Consider the following 16,706-nt stretch of genomic DNA (forward strand, 5'->3'; position numbering starts at 1 on the left):
CTCAAGTATAACTGGAAAGGAAAGACCGGGCAGGGAAGAAAGTGACACAAGGTCCTACTGACGTCAGTGCACAGCTCTCCAGTCCAGATGTCCTTTGGAAGTCTTTTCTTTAAATCCTTGCCACCCAACTTTGGACATACTGAGACCTGGTGTAGCTCTAAGACAGAGTTTCAATCCAACCACTTCTCTCCATTTCCACTGCTGACCCTGGAGCCCAAGCCACCTTCCACACCTGCCTGACTCACTCAGGAGCCTCCTTACCAGTCACTAGTCCTGCTGGCCACGTTCTTGCCCCTCTAGAAGGCCATTTTCCCAACACAAGAGCCAGGATGATCATTTTCAAATATACATCAGGCTATATTGCTTCTCTCTGCCTAAAGCTTTTGACTGGCTTCCTACTGCAGGTGAAATGTAACTTCTTGTCTCGACCTCAGAACCCCAGACGCTGCACCCCTCTGACATCAGCCCTTGCTCCTCCTTCTCTGGCTCATAACTCCACAGCTACCCTATAGCATCCTTCTGCTCCTTTACCCGACATTCTCAATCACTGTAGTTTCATATGCAGTGTCTCTCCTCGTCACTCAAGTCTGGCCCAGGCAAAGTCACCTTGGAGAGGCCATCCCTGACCAAGCCATCTAAAGTGACCCCCATCCACCCAGCACAATCCCACTGTCCCAATGTTTCACAGTGCTTACCCCTTCTGATATATTCTTGTTGGTTTACTGATCTCTCCTGAGGTTGGTAAACTTCAGCCTGCAGGCCAAATTCAGCCAAATGCCTGTTTTTGTACAGCCCATGAGCTACAGACTTTTACATTTTGAAATAAATCAAAAGAGGACTACTTCATGATATGTGAAAATTATATGAGATTACAATTTCAGGGTCCATAAATAGAGTTTTGTGGGTTTTTTTGGAATACAGCCAAACTCATTTGTTTAGGTATCGTCTATAGCTGCGTCCGCACTGTGACAGCAGAGATAAGTAGTTGCTACAGAGATTGCATGACCTGCAAAGCCTACAATATTTGCAGTCTGGCTCTTTAAAGTTTGATGACCCCTGGTCTGGATATATATTGTCTTTCTTCCCCTCTTCTTCACCTCCTTGCCCCTAAAATGTCAGCTCTCTTAACACAGGGACATGGTTCTGTTATTTACTGTATCCTCAGTGCCCACAATATACTGACACGTAAGTAAGCACGTGCAAATAAGTGGTTGTTCATTAAATGAGTGGGTAGTGTATTGAATGTTGCTGGGCAACCAGGGAGCATACTACTCTGACTCCATATTTCCATAGATCTGCCAGCAAGTAAGAAAAAAAAATTGCTGGCAAATTTAATTTAAAAACACCTCAAGCAGAACTCAGATAAAGTTAACACACACACTTATGAAGTTCAAATTCTTTAAGTGTGTTAGTTAAGATAACCCTAGTCGCAGTCACAGATAAACTCTAAAATCTCAGCTGTTTAATGCAAACAAAGGTCTCATTCTTGTTCACCCAGTGACCAGTATGGGGGCTGGGGGCTCTGATTAAGACTCAGGCTTATGGAGGCTCCACTGTCTGTTTGGGTCTTCCTGGCTATCAACAGCCAGCTAACAGGGGAGGAAGAAAGTTATTACAAACTGTGCTGGAGATTTGGGGGAGTCGGGCTAGGAGAGACGTGCATCACTTCTGCTGCATTCCACTGGCCAACCCAATCACCTGGCCCACCTAGACATATGGAAGGCTGGGAAATGCAACTGCTGTCCAGGTAGCTACTTCCCACCATACATGTACGCTATGCAAGGCGAACAAGAATCCTTGGGGGTCATCAGGTTGTCTTTGCCACAAGAGACGTCTTCCTTTTTAAAAATCTATTATAATCGATCTCATTTTTTGGAGGTCAGGGGCTGTGTCTTCAGAGGAAGCTTAGAGCTAAAAATGTGGAGATTTGATTTGACGACTATGCAAGGTCAATCAATTGAATGTACTGTCCAGTGATCATCTCCTTTGTAGACTTCATTTACTTAAAAAAATCTAATCTATCATCTAGACTCATTTCCTATATTCAAACAAACTTTAGAGGTAGATGGAAAACAGGAGATCAAAAATTATAACTGGCCCCAAGAGAAGACCTCTCACTCTCAGAATTGTTTAAATCCTCTCCTGAACGGTGGGCCCCAATTTTTACCAAACTACTAGCTCTGATTTACTTTGAGATAGAATCAAAGTTCCTCCATATCCTCAGTAGAGAATCAAAGGGCTGTATAATAATCCAGCCCACTTCTCTAAGAAAGGGAAATTTGCTCTCATCTCTGAAGTGCAATGTCCCTTCAAAAATCTTTGACAGCTTTCTTTTCATCAAAATGTGGAAGGAGATTTCTCAGCCTGCTAGCTTACATGAGGGGCAAGCTGGGTTTTGGCATCACCCTGCTCTTCTGACTGGCAATAGTTCTTATTTCCCTACAAAAGGGTTAGGAATAAAATAAGCTTGTTTACAACACTTAACTGTTCCTCTAGCTTTTGATATAAGCCAAGCTAGACAATAATTTTTATAGAGACCAATTTAACATTAGTGCTATAATACCAGCTCTGAAGGATCCCTATTCTAAAAGTTAAAATCTCTTTCTAAGCCATAGAAATCTGGTCTGTACAGATTTATCTTGCTTTTTTCCCCCTCTCTTTGATCAAATAACTTGATATTTTAGAGCCGTGCTTTGTGGGTTTTGCACCATTTATCCTAGGACATTCTGCATGTAAAGAGGGTTACGCTGTCAAATGAGTTTGAGAAATACTCCATAATATATACTTCTTTTGGAGACTGACAATGTTCAATAGCAAAGTGAGACTGAAATGTACTACAGTATAGAAGCCTGTTAGCCTTCAATCAGGCATTACCCTACTGGATATCATTTTTTAGTTTACTGGCAACTTAATATGAACCACGCACTATGCGTACCGTTGTCCACGCATGAACGCATTTGGTTCCCACAGCAGCCCTGCGAGACAGGTACTCTTGTTGTATCCATTCTACAGAGCAGGGACGGAGGCCCACTGAGGTCAAGTAACTGGCCCAAGGTCAAACAGTTACTAATAAGAAAAGTCTACCTTTTAAAACAGGTCTGTCTGATGCCAGAGACCAATCTCTGGACCATCAAGCCATCACTTTTAAAAATACTACCGATGAAAACACAATAGATTTTAGAGAACTTGGTTGCATGTCAAAGAAGGCAACTTCCTCAAGGCTGACAGTTGTTGAGTTTGAACAACTAAGAACAACTAAACCTGTGACTAATCCTGAAGAGGGAGAAGGAAGAAAGGAAAGAAGGGAGGGAAGGAAGAAAACGGAGGAGGAAGGGAAAGAGAAGGGCATGAAAACACCATAGCATCAACTACCGGGGGAAAGAAAATGGCAATTACATTTGCTTGATCGTCTCCCAGGTGTGTATTGATTATATTCAATAATTTTACCTTTGAAGTCCATGGCCTGGCTCTTATGCCCTGCCACTAATCTGCTATTTAATCTATATAAGTTAGATCATCTGATCTCCCCAAGCCTCAGATTTCTTTTCTGTAAAACAGAGAAAATAATCCCGAGCCTGTCTGTGCTATTTGCATAGGGGAAGAGCAAAATACAGTTAAGTGTTAGGAAAGTAGTTTGGAAATTCTTTTCTGAAACTCGCCTCACGATATGCTACAATAATGGTTTCAAATAGTTATTTCTCAACGAACGGGCTCCTTGTAAAAATGAACTCTTAAGGGGAATCTCAAAGCGTGAAATGGATTAAAAGCAGAACTGACTATTGAAGCAAGGGTGAGGAACCCAGGGCTTTCCCCCTCTTCTCTGACCCCTCACCTCCCATGAAAGTGGTGAAGGGCCTTTACAGATGCCCTAGGGTCCCATGGAACACTGGCCTAGCAAAATGGGGGAGGCAGGACTACATTCTGGTTTTGAGCAAGTCCCCTGGTCTCTGAACTTCTGTTTCCCTCTCTGTAAAAAACGAAGAGGTTGGAGGAAATGATTCTTCAGGCCTCTTTTGGCTCTGATATTCTGGAAATCTAAGTTTCTGGTTCTTGTGTCATTAGAGAGACATGTCCCCTTCCAGGCTGACTGAAAGTGCCCCACACAGGCAACATGGTACCCATGCCGGCATGAGGGCAAATCTTGACCCAGTGTCCTGAGAGACAGCTCCCCCGACCCCCCTTCAGGCCTCTGAACTGTCTCAGCATGAACAGGATCCACTGTCTCCATGTTGGATGCACTCATTCTCTCAACAAACCTTTCCTGAGCTGCTTCTCTGTGGTACAATCTGTGGCCCTAAGAAAGAGGTCCTAGCATGAACAGACCTCTAGCTTTGTCCCTGAGAAGCCCACAGCATCGTGGAGAGATGGGGACAGACATGCCAACAGCTAGACCATGGGGCCAATGGGAACCAACACGAGGCGCTCAGGGCCAGCTGGCAGCCTAGTGGAACACAGAAGGACACAGCCCTGCAATCGGCCTGCCCCGCTCCAATCCTGGCTCCACGACTCTCCTGTGGCCTTGGGAAAGTTATTCCACTTCCCCTACATCTCAGTTTCTTCACATTTAAAATAGAAGTGATAATTGATTACCCACCTCATAGGTTTTTGTGTGGATGAGAGAAGTTAAAACATAAAAAACACTTAGAAGAGTGCCTAAAACACAGTAAGCACTCAGTAACTGTCAGCTAATATGACTCCCAGCCCAGGGCTAAGTCCCCTCGCAGAAAGAACAGCGTCATGATGAAAAGCTGCCCCTGGAGACAGACGACCACCATTCCAGGCTGAGCTCAGCCACTTCTCAGCTGCATCACCACCATCACCTTGCAAGTTAACAAACTCTTCTAAGCCAGATGAACTGGCACGAAAACTATCAAACACAGCCTCTGACAGAGCAAGAACACGATCAGTGTCGGCAATTATTACTACTGTTGTTAATGGCGGTGAAATGGCAGGGAGAGTTGTTTCTTTGTAACTGAGGGGACTGGGAAAGACATCAAGGTGAAGGTGACATCTGAGTGGACCATTGGCATGTGCCTTGGATTTTGTGAACCTGAATCTGGGCTGACTTAGAGACCTGCTCCTCCCCCTGCACATGCGCTTCAGTTCTCCTTCCTGTTTGCCCTTTAAAACTACAGCCAGCAGAATGACTACGAAACAAAACAAAACGGTCTAAAGATGTATAAAGACAGGGACTTCTCTGGTGGCACAGTGGTTAAGAATCCGCCTGCCAATGCAGGGGACATGGGTTTGATCCCTTGCCCGGGAAGATCCCACATGCTGTGAAGCAACTAAGCCTGTGAGCCACAGCTACTGAGCCGGCGCTCTAGAGCCCGTGAGCCACAACTACTGAGCCTGTGTGCCACAACTACTGAAACCAGCACACCTAGAACCCATGCTCCACAACAAGAGAAGCCACCGCAATAAGCCCATGCACCGCAACCAGAGAAAGCCCATGAGCAGTAACAAAGACCCAACACAGCCAAAAAATAAAATAAAATAAAAGATACATAGACATAGGGGTGTGTGTGGAGTCTGTGTGTGTGTGTATTAGCCACGCCATTCTGCTCTTCCCAAACCTTCCATGACTCCCTGTTGCCTTCAGAATAAAGTCTACACCACTTAGCCTGGCCTACCAATCCCTCTGCTACCTAGACCCAAGCGCCCACTGCCCTCTTGGACTAACCCTATCCTCCACTCAGGACCCCCTAAACTTACATATCTGGGCAGATTCCCGCCTTCCCATCTTGGCTTATCTTCTCTCCGACCTGACAGGTTTGGGCTCAACCTTTCCATCCCTCGTGACTTAAGCCTCACCTCCTCCTGCTGCCTTTTTCCCAGCATAGGTTCCAAACCAGGCTTCTGCTTCTCCAAACTCCTTAGGCTCAAGCTACCTGAGCCACTCACTTGTCACTTCTGGGGCCACGTGCATGTGTGTGTCTTGTCTTCCCAAATAGACTGGAGGGATCCTCAGAGCAAGGACTATCTCCGAGACTTCTCTGTATCTTTCTCAACCCTGCCACAATACCACCAATGTTTTAGCTCGGAGTCTTACACACAACAGGGATCCAATAAGTATTTGCTAAAAGACCTTGGCAAATGAGTCAGTATAAATAACTACTAATTTTTTTAAAAAAAATAATGTCAATCAGTGTTTGCAGGCACAACTATATTCTCAGTATTATAATAGGTCAAAAATTGGAAATAAGAGAAATAAAGGATAAAGTAACCATCACCTAGAAAGTTAAATCCAGATGGAAAAATACAGTTAACCAAAAAAGGAAACAAGAGTAAGGCCAGAAACTATCAAACTCTTACAGGAAAACATAGGCAGAACACTCTATGGCATAAATCACAGGAAGATCCTTTTTGAACCACCTCCTAGAGAAATGGAAATAAAAACAAAAATAAACAACTGGGACCTAATGAAACTTCAAAGCTTTTGCACAGCAAAAGAAACCATAAACAAGACCAAAAGGCAACCCTCAGAATGGGAGAAAATATTTGCAAATGAAGCAACTGACAAAAGATTAATCTCCAAGATTTACAAGCAGCTCATGCAACTCAATAACAAAAAAATAACCCAATCCAAAAATGGGCAGAAGGCCTAAATAGACATTTCTCCAAAGAAGATATACAGATTACCAACAAACACATGAAAGAATGCTCAACATCATTAATCATTAGAGAAATGCAAGTCAAAACTACAATGAGATATCATCTCACAGCGGTCAGAATGGCCATCATCAAAAAATCTAGAAACAATAAACGCTGGAGAGGGTGTGGAGAAAAGGGAACACTCTTGCACTGCTGGTGGGAATGTGAATTGGTTCAGCCACTATGGAGAACAGTATGGAGGTTTCTTAAAAAACTACAAATAGAACTACCATATGACCCAACAATCCCACTACTGGGCATATACCCTGAGAAAACCATAATTCAAAAAGAGTCATGTACCAAAATATTCATTGCAGCTCTATTTACAATAGCCAGGAGATGGAAACAACCTAAGTGCCCATCATCAGATGAATGGATAAAGAAGATGTGGCACATATATACAATGAAATATTACTCAGCCATAAAAAGAAACGAAATTGAGCTATTTGTAATGAGGTGGATGGACCCAGAGTCTGTCATACAGAGTGAAGTAAGTCAGAAAGAGAAAGACAAATACAGTATGCTAACACATATATATGGAATTTAAGAAAAAAAATGCCATGAAAAACCTAGGGGTAAGACAGGAATAAAGAGACAGACCTACTAGAGAATGGACTTCAGGATATGGGGAGGGGGAAGGGTAAGCTGTGACAAAGTGAGAGAGTGGCATGGACATATACACACTACCAAACGTAAAACAGATAGCTAGTGGGAAGCAGCCGCATAGCACAGGGAGATCAGCTCGGTGCTTTGTGACCGCCTGGAGGGGTGGGATAGGGAGGGTGGGAGGGAGGGAGACGCAAGACGGAAGAGATATGGGAACATATGTATATGTATAACTGATTCACTTTGTTATAAATCAGAAACTAACACACCATTGTAAAGCAATTATACTCCAATAAAGATGTTAAAAAAAAGCAAAAGAAAACAAGAATGTACAGTTTAAATCATATGATTCCCACTACACTTCAGAATGAGCTCAGGAAGAGAAGGGTTACTAGGCATGGGAGAAGGTGGGGTTTGGCCTTGTGAACAACTGCAGGGAATTAAATCTCTATGGCCCTGACTCGCACTGTACGTAACAGTTCAGCTGCATCAACAGTTAAATCCTCGCCCCTTAAGAGGCAATTTTCAGGCTTACCCATCATGATGAGGATTTTCATGGGGTGGGGATGGGAGGACCTAGAGAGCATCTTGTCTCTTGTTGTTTATATCTACCAATACCTCAGAGCCTGGTGTGTCCAGGATTGCTGGTGTGATGCTCAGCTCCTTGATTTCCTGTCTGGTGTTGGCTGGGGGACCCAGAGTGGGCCATTCCTGAGGAGCCTGGATCACCTTATGTCACCACCTTCCTCTCTTTAACAGATTGGCTACTGGAATGAAGATGATAAGTTTGTCCCTGCAGCCACGGATGCTCAAGCCGGGGGGGATAACTCAAGTGTCCAGAATAGAACGTACATCGTCACTACAATCCTAGTGAGTACTCAGTCCTTCATGGAGGTTACCTGGGATGTGAGACAGACCAACACAAAGGTTTTCTCAGGAGTGAAAGCTGGTCATTCTTCTTGCCAAAGCTGTGTGGTCGGTAGAAAGAGGAAGTAAAAAAGGAATATCCTGAAAGTCAGAGGGACTTTTGCTCTCTGGCTCTGCCATGATTTCACTTTGTGCTCTTGGATAAGTAAGTCACTTACCCTCCTTTGAGCCATAGTTTCCAATGTATATAAAACATAAGGGTGGGCTTCCCTGGTGGCGCAGTGGTTGAGAGTCCGCCTGCCGATGCAGGGGACACAGGTTCGTGCCCCGGGTCTGGGAAGATCCCACATGCCGCAGAGCGCCTAGGCCCGTGAGCCATGGTCGCTGAGCCTGGGCGTCCAGAGCCTGTGCTCCGTAATGGGAGAGGCCACAAGAGTGAGAGGCCCACGTACCGCAACAAAAAAAAAAAAAAAAAAAACATAAGGGTGAGACTAAATTGTAGTGGTTCTGACTCTACCCTTCCTTAGTAGAAACCATTTTCGAAGCAAGTTCCCTAAAGTCCAGCACCTACAGTGAGTATAAGTAAAGCTGCTGTGATTTTCAGTGATGAGACAGTTGGAGCCTATTTAAGGGTTATTCCCCTAACACCTCCCAAAAATACAAGAGCTCCTGGAACAACTTGAAAAGCTAGGCATGGCGTCTCAGTGAAACATTCTATTTTAATAGTTTGCTTCCTTAACCCAAGAAGTTTTGTAATGGGAGGAGCAGAAATGCAGGAAGTGGATTTAGGGGCCAGACAGACTTCCCCAAAGTTTAGCAATGTTGGAGACATCCTCCTCTGCCACGCCAAAGGCCTCCCTCCGCAAGAGTGAACCCAAAACCCACATTCTCTGTCTCCCATTTCTCCACCAGGAAGATCCTTATGTGATGCTCAAGAAGAATGCCAACCAGTTTGAAGGCAATGACCGCTACGAGGGCTACTGTGTAGAGCTGGCAGCAGAGATTGCCAAGCATGTGGGCTACTCCTACCGTCTTGAGATCGTCAGTGATGGGAAATATGGAGCCCGCGACCCTGACACAAAGGCTTGGAATGGCATGGTGGGAGAGCTGGTCTATGGAGTAAGTTCCCTACAGGGTGGGCAATTGGAAGCGGAGGCAGAGAGGTTGACAGGAAATCATTTGGTGGTTGGCTGGCCCTGCCCATAGATGCCTATTAGACCCCATGATTTAGTATTACTGATGCCGAAAAGATGAGGAGTCCAAAAATCCCATATCTGAAGACATTTTTTGTTCAGGTTCCTGGTCCCAGCTCCTTCAGCCAAACTCAGCTCAGTCCTGTGACTTCAGTTGATCGTCATCCAATACAGGTGATAGTTTAGCTTCAAGATCAGTTTTCTCGAGGCAGACCACTGAGTTGTTACTTCCCTGCTCAGTCCCTTATGTCTCCCTCAATATGAATTTCTTTCCTGGTGTTGGGGGTAGCCTGGATACAACCAAACGTTCTAGTTACTTGCCCTTTCTAGCACCTTCCATTTCAGCCACACCACCCTGAGTCACTCTGTTCTCTAGTCCCCTTCCATTCTGCACCTCTAAAAATCTCACCCTTCTCCCCAAACCTGTATCAGATACTACTTTTTCCAAGATGTCATTTCATTCTCCCCGTAACAGGTATGGGGAGAACCCTTTTTAACTGTTGTTGCCTTCCTTGTAGAATTTAGCTTCTGCTTCTTTTATGGCTTACCCTGCCTTATGTAACAGTTATCTGTGAATAGGGATTGGTCTACTCCATTCACCACACTTGAAATAAGACCACACACAATTGCTATAAAGTCTTCAATAAACTGAAGCATTTTGGAGAAGCCAATGAATGCCCTGAATTGTTTTAAGTGTTTAAGGGATCATTGAGAAGTAAAAGATCTGATCCCTGTCCCCAAGGATTTTAACATTTTATGGGCTAGAAAAGACAATGAGAGAATGGTAAGACAGCAGAGAATCAAGGTTCAGGCAAAAGGCTAATATGAGTGTGTCTAGCCCTCCAGAAAGATGTAGAACTTGAACACGGCCATATTCAAATAGAAAGGCAGCCAAGAATTTCTAAAGTATAAACTATGGAATGGTGATGGAAATAAGTAAGGTGTGAAAGGAGAATGAGAAAACACTGATGATTTTTGTAGAGGGCTTGGGATGAGTAGTCAGGGATAAAGTCTGAGTAAGAAATGACAAGGGAAAGAGTGTGGATTGATTCAGTGGGCACTGGAAGATCATGAAGGTACTTGAGTAGAGGAACAACAAAAGGCAATGGAAGAAGAATCCTGCCACCACGTGCAGGAAAGAGACCACCAGAGCTTCACTCATAGAAATCAACGACTCCAGGCGGGGTTTCTGAACAGAAGCATACGCCGAGCCGCAAGCCGGTGTTGAGTTCTGGTCAGGATGAAGCACCCACTTAGGAGGTTTTAAAATCTCATTGTCTCAGATCAAGGCAATAGGAGTCATGATGGCCATGAGAGCCATACAGAGGGAATTCAAAGAAGAAAGAAATGGAACAAAGAAAATCCTTTCTAGGAAGGTGGCTTTTGAGATAACCTGGGAAGATGGTTAATGAGTTGAGAAGGGGGACGTGCTTCTACCCTCTCTCCTCCTCTATTGCCTCTCACCTTTGGGAAGCTCCACGGGTGAAAGATAGAGATATGGGTGATTAATGTTGCATCTTGAGGTTGGTTTCCATGGGAACCTCCACCAAGCTCTTAAGGTCATCCCCATGGCAACTACTGTGAACTTTTCACCTCCAACAACATTCATCTTTACCTTCATCCCATGTTCCCTCAGAAAAGGCCTATGATCTGAGCAGAACAATGATATGATTATCCTAAGGGCAAGCCCCCCAGTAGCCAGCCATTAGTCATGGGTCACTGGCTCATCAGTGACAAACCAAAATTACCTCTGGATGCCTCAACTGCTAGCCCTCCCCTTTCCCCTCACCTCCACAAGGCCTGTCCCTCTGCCCAGTAAAAACGTATTCTGGGGCTTCCCTGGTGGCGCAGTGGTTGAGAGTCCGCCTGCCAATGCAGGGGACACGGGTTCGTGCCCCGGTCCGGGAGGATCCCACATGCCGCGGAGCGGCCGGGCCCGTGAGTCATGGCCGCTGAGCCTGCGCGTCCGGAGCCTGTGCTCCGCAGCAGGAGAGGCCACAGCAGTGAGAGGCCCGTGTACCGTAAAAAAAAAAAAAAAAAAAAAAACTGTATTCTGAAAACTCCACGATGGGCCCAAATGGATGCCCTCTCTGGATTTTCAGTTTGGCTTTCTTTTTCTGCAACACCGCCCGCAACCGAGGAAGAATAGAGGGGTTTGGAGAAAGCATCTCTCAGCCACAAACGACCAGCAAGATCAGAAAAATTCATTCGGAGGCCTCCAAGTCTCTCCGTTCTGTGCCTGTTAAATAGGCTAAGTCAACCAGGGTGTCTCTCACCTTCCTTTTGCTCCCTTTTGCTCTTATCAACAATTACAATAGTAGCATATCAGCACGTAGTATATGGCAGGCACTATGCTAAATACCCATGTTATTTCACTTACTCCTCATAACAACCCCAGAAGGGAGATACGATTATTTACCACATTTTATAGATGAGGACACTGAGACCCGGGGAGATTAGGCAGTTTGGCAAAGGACACAGAGCAGCGTCGGGACATGCAGCCCTGGCTCTTGCTGCATGCTGGGACATACTGCCTCTGTAGAAATCACACCATCTGAGCACTGGACTCTAAGGCCACTATTAACTAGTGATGACAATAGCAACAGTGTCTGCATTCTCAGACGCCACAGGCTGCAAAAGAAATTTCTGCTTCTTGCACGGGTATGGCTTTGTGCCTGATTCTCAGTGACTTTCTTGCCTGTTCTTTGTCTTAATGAAGCAGAAAGAGAGTGAACTTGGGAGACAGACACCTGGATTTGAATTCTGACTCTGCCAGCTTACTGGCTACATGACTCCTGCGAGCCACTGACCTCCTCCAAGGGTTACCCCTGAATCCTTGATCCCAGGGCTGGGGTGGCGAGTATTCCCCTAAACAGCGCCTGGCTCAGAGTGGATCTCCATCCCTGATCATTTTCTTCAATTTTTGCTTTTACCCACTGCATCAACACGGTTTACTCTTTTACCCAAGATTTCTTCCAGATGTATTTTGCTTGGGGATCTCCTGGGTCAGCAGTTCTCAAAGTCTGGAGCGGCAGCATCACCTGGGAACTTGTTAGAAATGCAAATTCTCAGGTCTCTCCAGACCCAGTGATCTAGAAGTTCTGCCATCTGTGGTTTAAAAAAAAACCCCAAGGTGCTTTGGATGTGCTGCACGCTCAAGTTTGAGAATCACTGTCACAAGACATCTGTTTAAGAGAATAATTTTGAGCACCTGTGAAATGCCCACGGGTCACAGTACCCTCACGTATTTGGATTCTTTTGACTCTCACAAAACACTGCTCTCCAATAGATAAAGCAAAATTTATTATGCCTCTTTTTCTAAAGAGGAAATTGACATCCAAAAGGAAAACCATCTCACTCGAGGGCACGTGGTCAGTGAGTCACAAAGCAAAGTGGCCAGGTCTAATTTCCCAGACGAGCATTGCCCTTGACTGATCCTACAGAGGTCCAGTTACTTCCTCAGGTGCTGGAAATCAGCTCCTGAAGCCTCTCAGTCAACATCAAACAAGCTGAAAACACTGCTGCTTTGCACGAACCACCCTTCCTCTCTGGACCTGGGTTTCCTATCTGCAAAATGAGGCCACTGAACTTAAGCATCTCCCACTGTGTGTGTCTCCTATGCATATGGGTGCCTTTTGAAGACCCTCAGGGGTCCATGGCCAAAGACTTTTGGAAACACTGTACCTACTTACCCCTCTTGGAAATTCTCAGTGCAGAGTGGTCTTTTAAAGGTTCTGAGAAGTCCGACCTCAAAGTAGTCTGTTTACATTTGTGTTTATTTTCGTGTTATACTTATTAACACCCTTCTAAAAATAATGTTCCGTGGAATCAATCTTGGAACTGCTAAATGAACTAAGCAATGAGATCATGTGGTTTTGTGACTTTTTTTCCAGTTCACAGTCCCTTTTATTAACTCACATCCGGAGGCATCAGACAAATCCATTCAATTCCCTTTACCACTTTAGAAGCTCGACATCCACCTCCCTTTTGGGTAACTTGTGGTCATTCCCTCTAAGTCATTTCCATGACTTTTATCCCCCATTCCTTTTCTACCTATGTTAGGTTACAGAGGAAAGAAGAGATATCTTCTTCCTGGCAATGGCTTATAAGTGTTTGTAAAAAGTATCAAGATTTATGCAATGGGTGTTAGGGAAAAAAAAAGAATTACTATGAAATACAGATTCAATCCCACATTGCTTTACAGAAAGTTTCTTTCTGTAAGTGAGAAACTTAAGTCATTCTAAGGCCAGCCTTTTTATTCCATGTAAAAGGCCTTCTCAATAATCTCAGCCAATGAGAGTAACCAGAGGAAATCTTTCCTAAGCAACATCAGCCGGCAGCTGGGCGGGGCCGGAGTCTGCGCAGCATCTGTCCCCAGCCTCACATCTGGACTGTTACACAGCATCATAAGAGAAAGCCATCCGCCTCCAATAGACTTGCACAGACATGCCTCTCATTTCAAAAATGCATGTCATGGCATCTGTCCATGGAACCGTGTTAGGTTTCCGGGATCTCTTGATCTCAGGCCAAGAGAGCAGTGGATTTTATAGCAGAGATGCCAGTGCCTCTGCCATTAGGCAGAGGTAGGAAAGACAGAAGAGCAAGGCTGGTGACTCCACATGCCGGATGCACAAAGATGAACATTTCTTGCAACCATTTTATGTTTATCTACATGAATTTTTAAAACTGAGTTATTTGTGCACTTCTTAGCAGTCTCCTTGAAAAAAACAATTGTGATACTACTTTACTTTCTCTCTGCCAGAGAGAAACTACTTCCCTCACATGATTCCCTTCTCTGGGAATGTATTCTGTACCCGAGCAACCTGTTGAAATCCTACTCTCACTTCAATGCCAATTTATATGTCACCTCTCTGATGGTGCAGTCCCTGATCTCCCCAGCCAGAATTCCTTCCTTCCTGACCTCCTGTAGCATTCTGTATCTCTTAGACAGCATGCCTCCAGTCTATAGACTGGGAAATTGTGTGTGTGAGTACTAATCTCGCCTACTAGTTTGTAATTCCCTGAGTGTAGAGACCACAGCTTCCCTTCCAGCCTAGGGCTTACGCATAATAAGCACCCAGTAAATATTTACTGAGTGAAATTTGCCTTCACTTGTTAGCCAGGGCTGTCTTGGTTGCAGGTAAAAGAAGCCCAACTCAAACTGGCTTAAGCAAACAGACTGATTGGATCATGTTCCTGAGGACAAACAAAAGAGTATATTGACATATGATCCCAGGGAGTCCAGGGTAAGCCCTGAATTAAGGGTGACTCAAATTATTTCATCACGGATCATCTCTCACTCTGACTTTCAGGACTCATGCTCGTTAAAGAGGCCCAAAGAGATTTGGGTCATCCTTGAATGGACCATTCTGGCCAGGGGAGTAGTGTACACCGATGGCCAAACCTGGGTGATACGCTTCATCTCATAACCAGGGTGATCAGTCCCATTTGAACCAGGAGGACTGAGCGTGGGGCAGGAGTAGTTCTTCTTCCAGAGGAAGAAGGCATGGCTGCTGGGCAGGCAAAAAATAACATATTATGACAGCCCCCTTCCGTAAGGTAAGGAAGACTCCCCTAACAATTAGAACTGTCGAAGAATGGGATCATCTCTCCTGTGAGATATTGAGCCGATCATCCATTTACCATAAATATTTTATAGGGAGCAGGAGGGTTTGGACTCCTAAGGTTCTTTCCAACTCTCACATCCTTTAAGATTACAAAAGAATATTCACAGGGAAGAGAAAAATAAGAGAACAGAGAGCTGGTGAACTCAAGGGCGTTTCTTTTGTGTGTGTGTTTTTTTTGCAGAGAGCAGATGTGGCCGTGGCCCCTTTAACTATCACCTTGGTCCGGGAAGAGGTGATAGATTTCTCCAAACCATTTATGAGTTTGGGGATCTCCATCATGATAAAAAAGCCACAGAAGTCCAAGCCAGGGGTCTTCTCCTTCCTGGATCCTTTGGCTTATGAGATTTGGATGTGTATCGTTTTCGCCTACATTGGAGTGAGTGTTGTCCTTTTCCTGGTCAGCCGCTTCAGCCCCTACGAATGGCACAGTGAAGAATTTGAGGAAGGGCGGGACCAGACAACCAGTGACCAGTCCAATGAGTTTGGGATATTCAACAGCTTGTGGTTCTCCTTGGGAGCCTTCATGCAGCAAGGATGTGACATTTCCCCAAGGTGAGTCAGCTCTTCTCAACCCCTTTGCTCAATGCCATATATACAGGAAAAAACAAATACTGGGAAATCAAGGGTGGGAATTTTTTCCAGACTTTATAGTGTTCGGTTTTTCAACTATGCTTTACTGTCAGCTGTCCGTTGCGTGCTGTGGATTATACGGACACATCCTGTGCCTTGATCAGGTCTATCTGCTATCTGGGTGATGTGCTCTGTCAAGATTAACAGGGATAGTCACGACTCTAATGTTCTGTAGCCGAAAGGTACAGAGAAAGGATGGGGGACAGTACGGTACGACTAACATGTGTTGAGATCCTACCACATATAGTAAGCAAGGTTTTGAGTCCTCTACATGCCTTATTTCATTGAATCTTTGCAAAAGCATTAGGTGGGATTCTCATTCTATCTCCTTTTACAAATGAGGGACCACAGAAATGCTGAATATCTTTCCAAGGTTACACAGCTAATAGCTAGGTGAGTCAAGATTCAACCCCCATCCTGAACTATTTCCGAGGGGTAGAAGGAGCACTGAATTATGAGTGGGTTCTCACTCTGGTTCTAGCACTTTCTGTATGTCTCTGGACAAGTCACCTGGCCCTTGTAGACCTTGGTTTCTTCATCTTTAAGAGAAAATGGTTCTTTTCTTGGTTCTGAGAAAGATCTTGGAAATAATCTAGTTCCAACGGTGATGTAAATTTGTTTCTTACGGTTGGAAAATGAAGTTTCTTAGAAATGCCTCAGACATCATACTGAGAGTACTGGGGTGACCAAATCAGTGAGGTTTCAGCCCCCACAGGAGACACGAGTAGCGCCATTTTTGTCTGTTTTACGTATTGGGCTTGTGAATACAATTTCTTTTGAAAAATGGAACAGAAAGGAAAGGAGAGGGGAGGGAAAGGAATGGGAGGGAAGGGGAGGGGAGGGGAGGGGAAAGGAGGAGGCAGGGAGGGAGGAAGAAGGAAAAGTGGAATGGAGAGGGGAAACAAGAAATCTGAAAACTACCAACCTATACCAATTCCCAAATTTACTGACCCCCTTTCTGTCTTTGTGTGTAACGTTCTTTCAACTATATTCTGGAAAGTTCATGTCACAAATAAATAAGTGCTGACTGTATTTCCTTTTACAGTTGCTTAATGTCTATGAGCTCTTTAATCAGTAGGCAGTCGCTTATAGATACCAAGCTTCTAAAGCTCGCAGGGAGGCATGGCTT

At 44.8% G+C, this 16,706-nt stretch overlaps 1 protein-coding gene across 4 annotated transcripts in view; it reads left to right on the forward strand.

Moving 5' to 3' along the window:
- GRIA1 (glutamate ionotropic receptor AMPA type subunit 1) overlaps window positions 1-16,706 on the forward strand; it is a gene marked incomplete at both ends in the record, with an annotated part of 312,323 nt that overhangs the window by 210,772 nt on the left and 84,845 nt on the right. For all 4 annotated transcript variants that reach the window (XM_082649856.1, XM_082649855.1, XM_082649857.1 and 1 more), the window contains 3 exons: window positions 8,020-8,130; window positions 9,040-9,246; window positions 15,129-15,499. In XM_082649856.1, the coding sequence (XP_082505982.1) occupies window positions 8,020-8,130; window positions 9,040-9,246; window positions 15,129-15,499 (689 nt within the window). The remainder of the gene's footprint in view (window positions 1-8,019; window positions 8,131-9,039; window positions 9,247-15,128; window positions 15,500-16,706) is intronic.

This window comes from Grampus griseus (assembly GCF_964374135.1).
Source record: "Grampus griseus genome assembly, chromosome: 3".
NCBI classification, from domain to species: domain Eukaryota; kingdom Metazoa; phylum Chordata; class Mammalia; order Artiodactyla; family Delphinidae; genus Grampus; species Grampus griseus.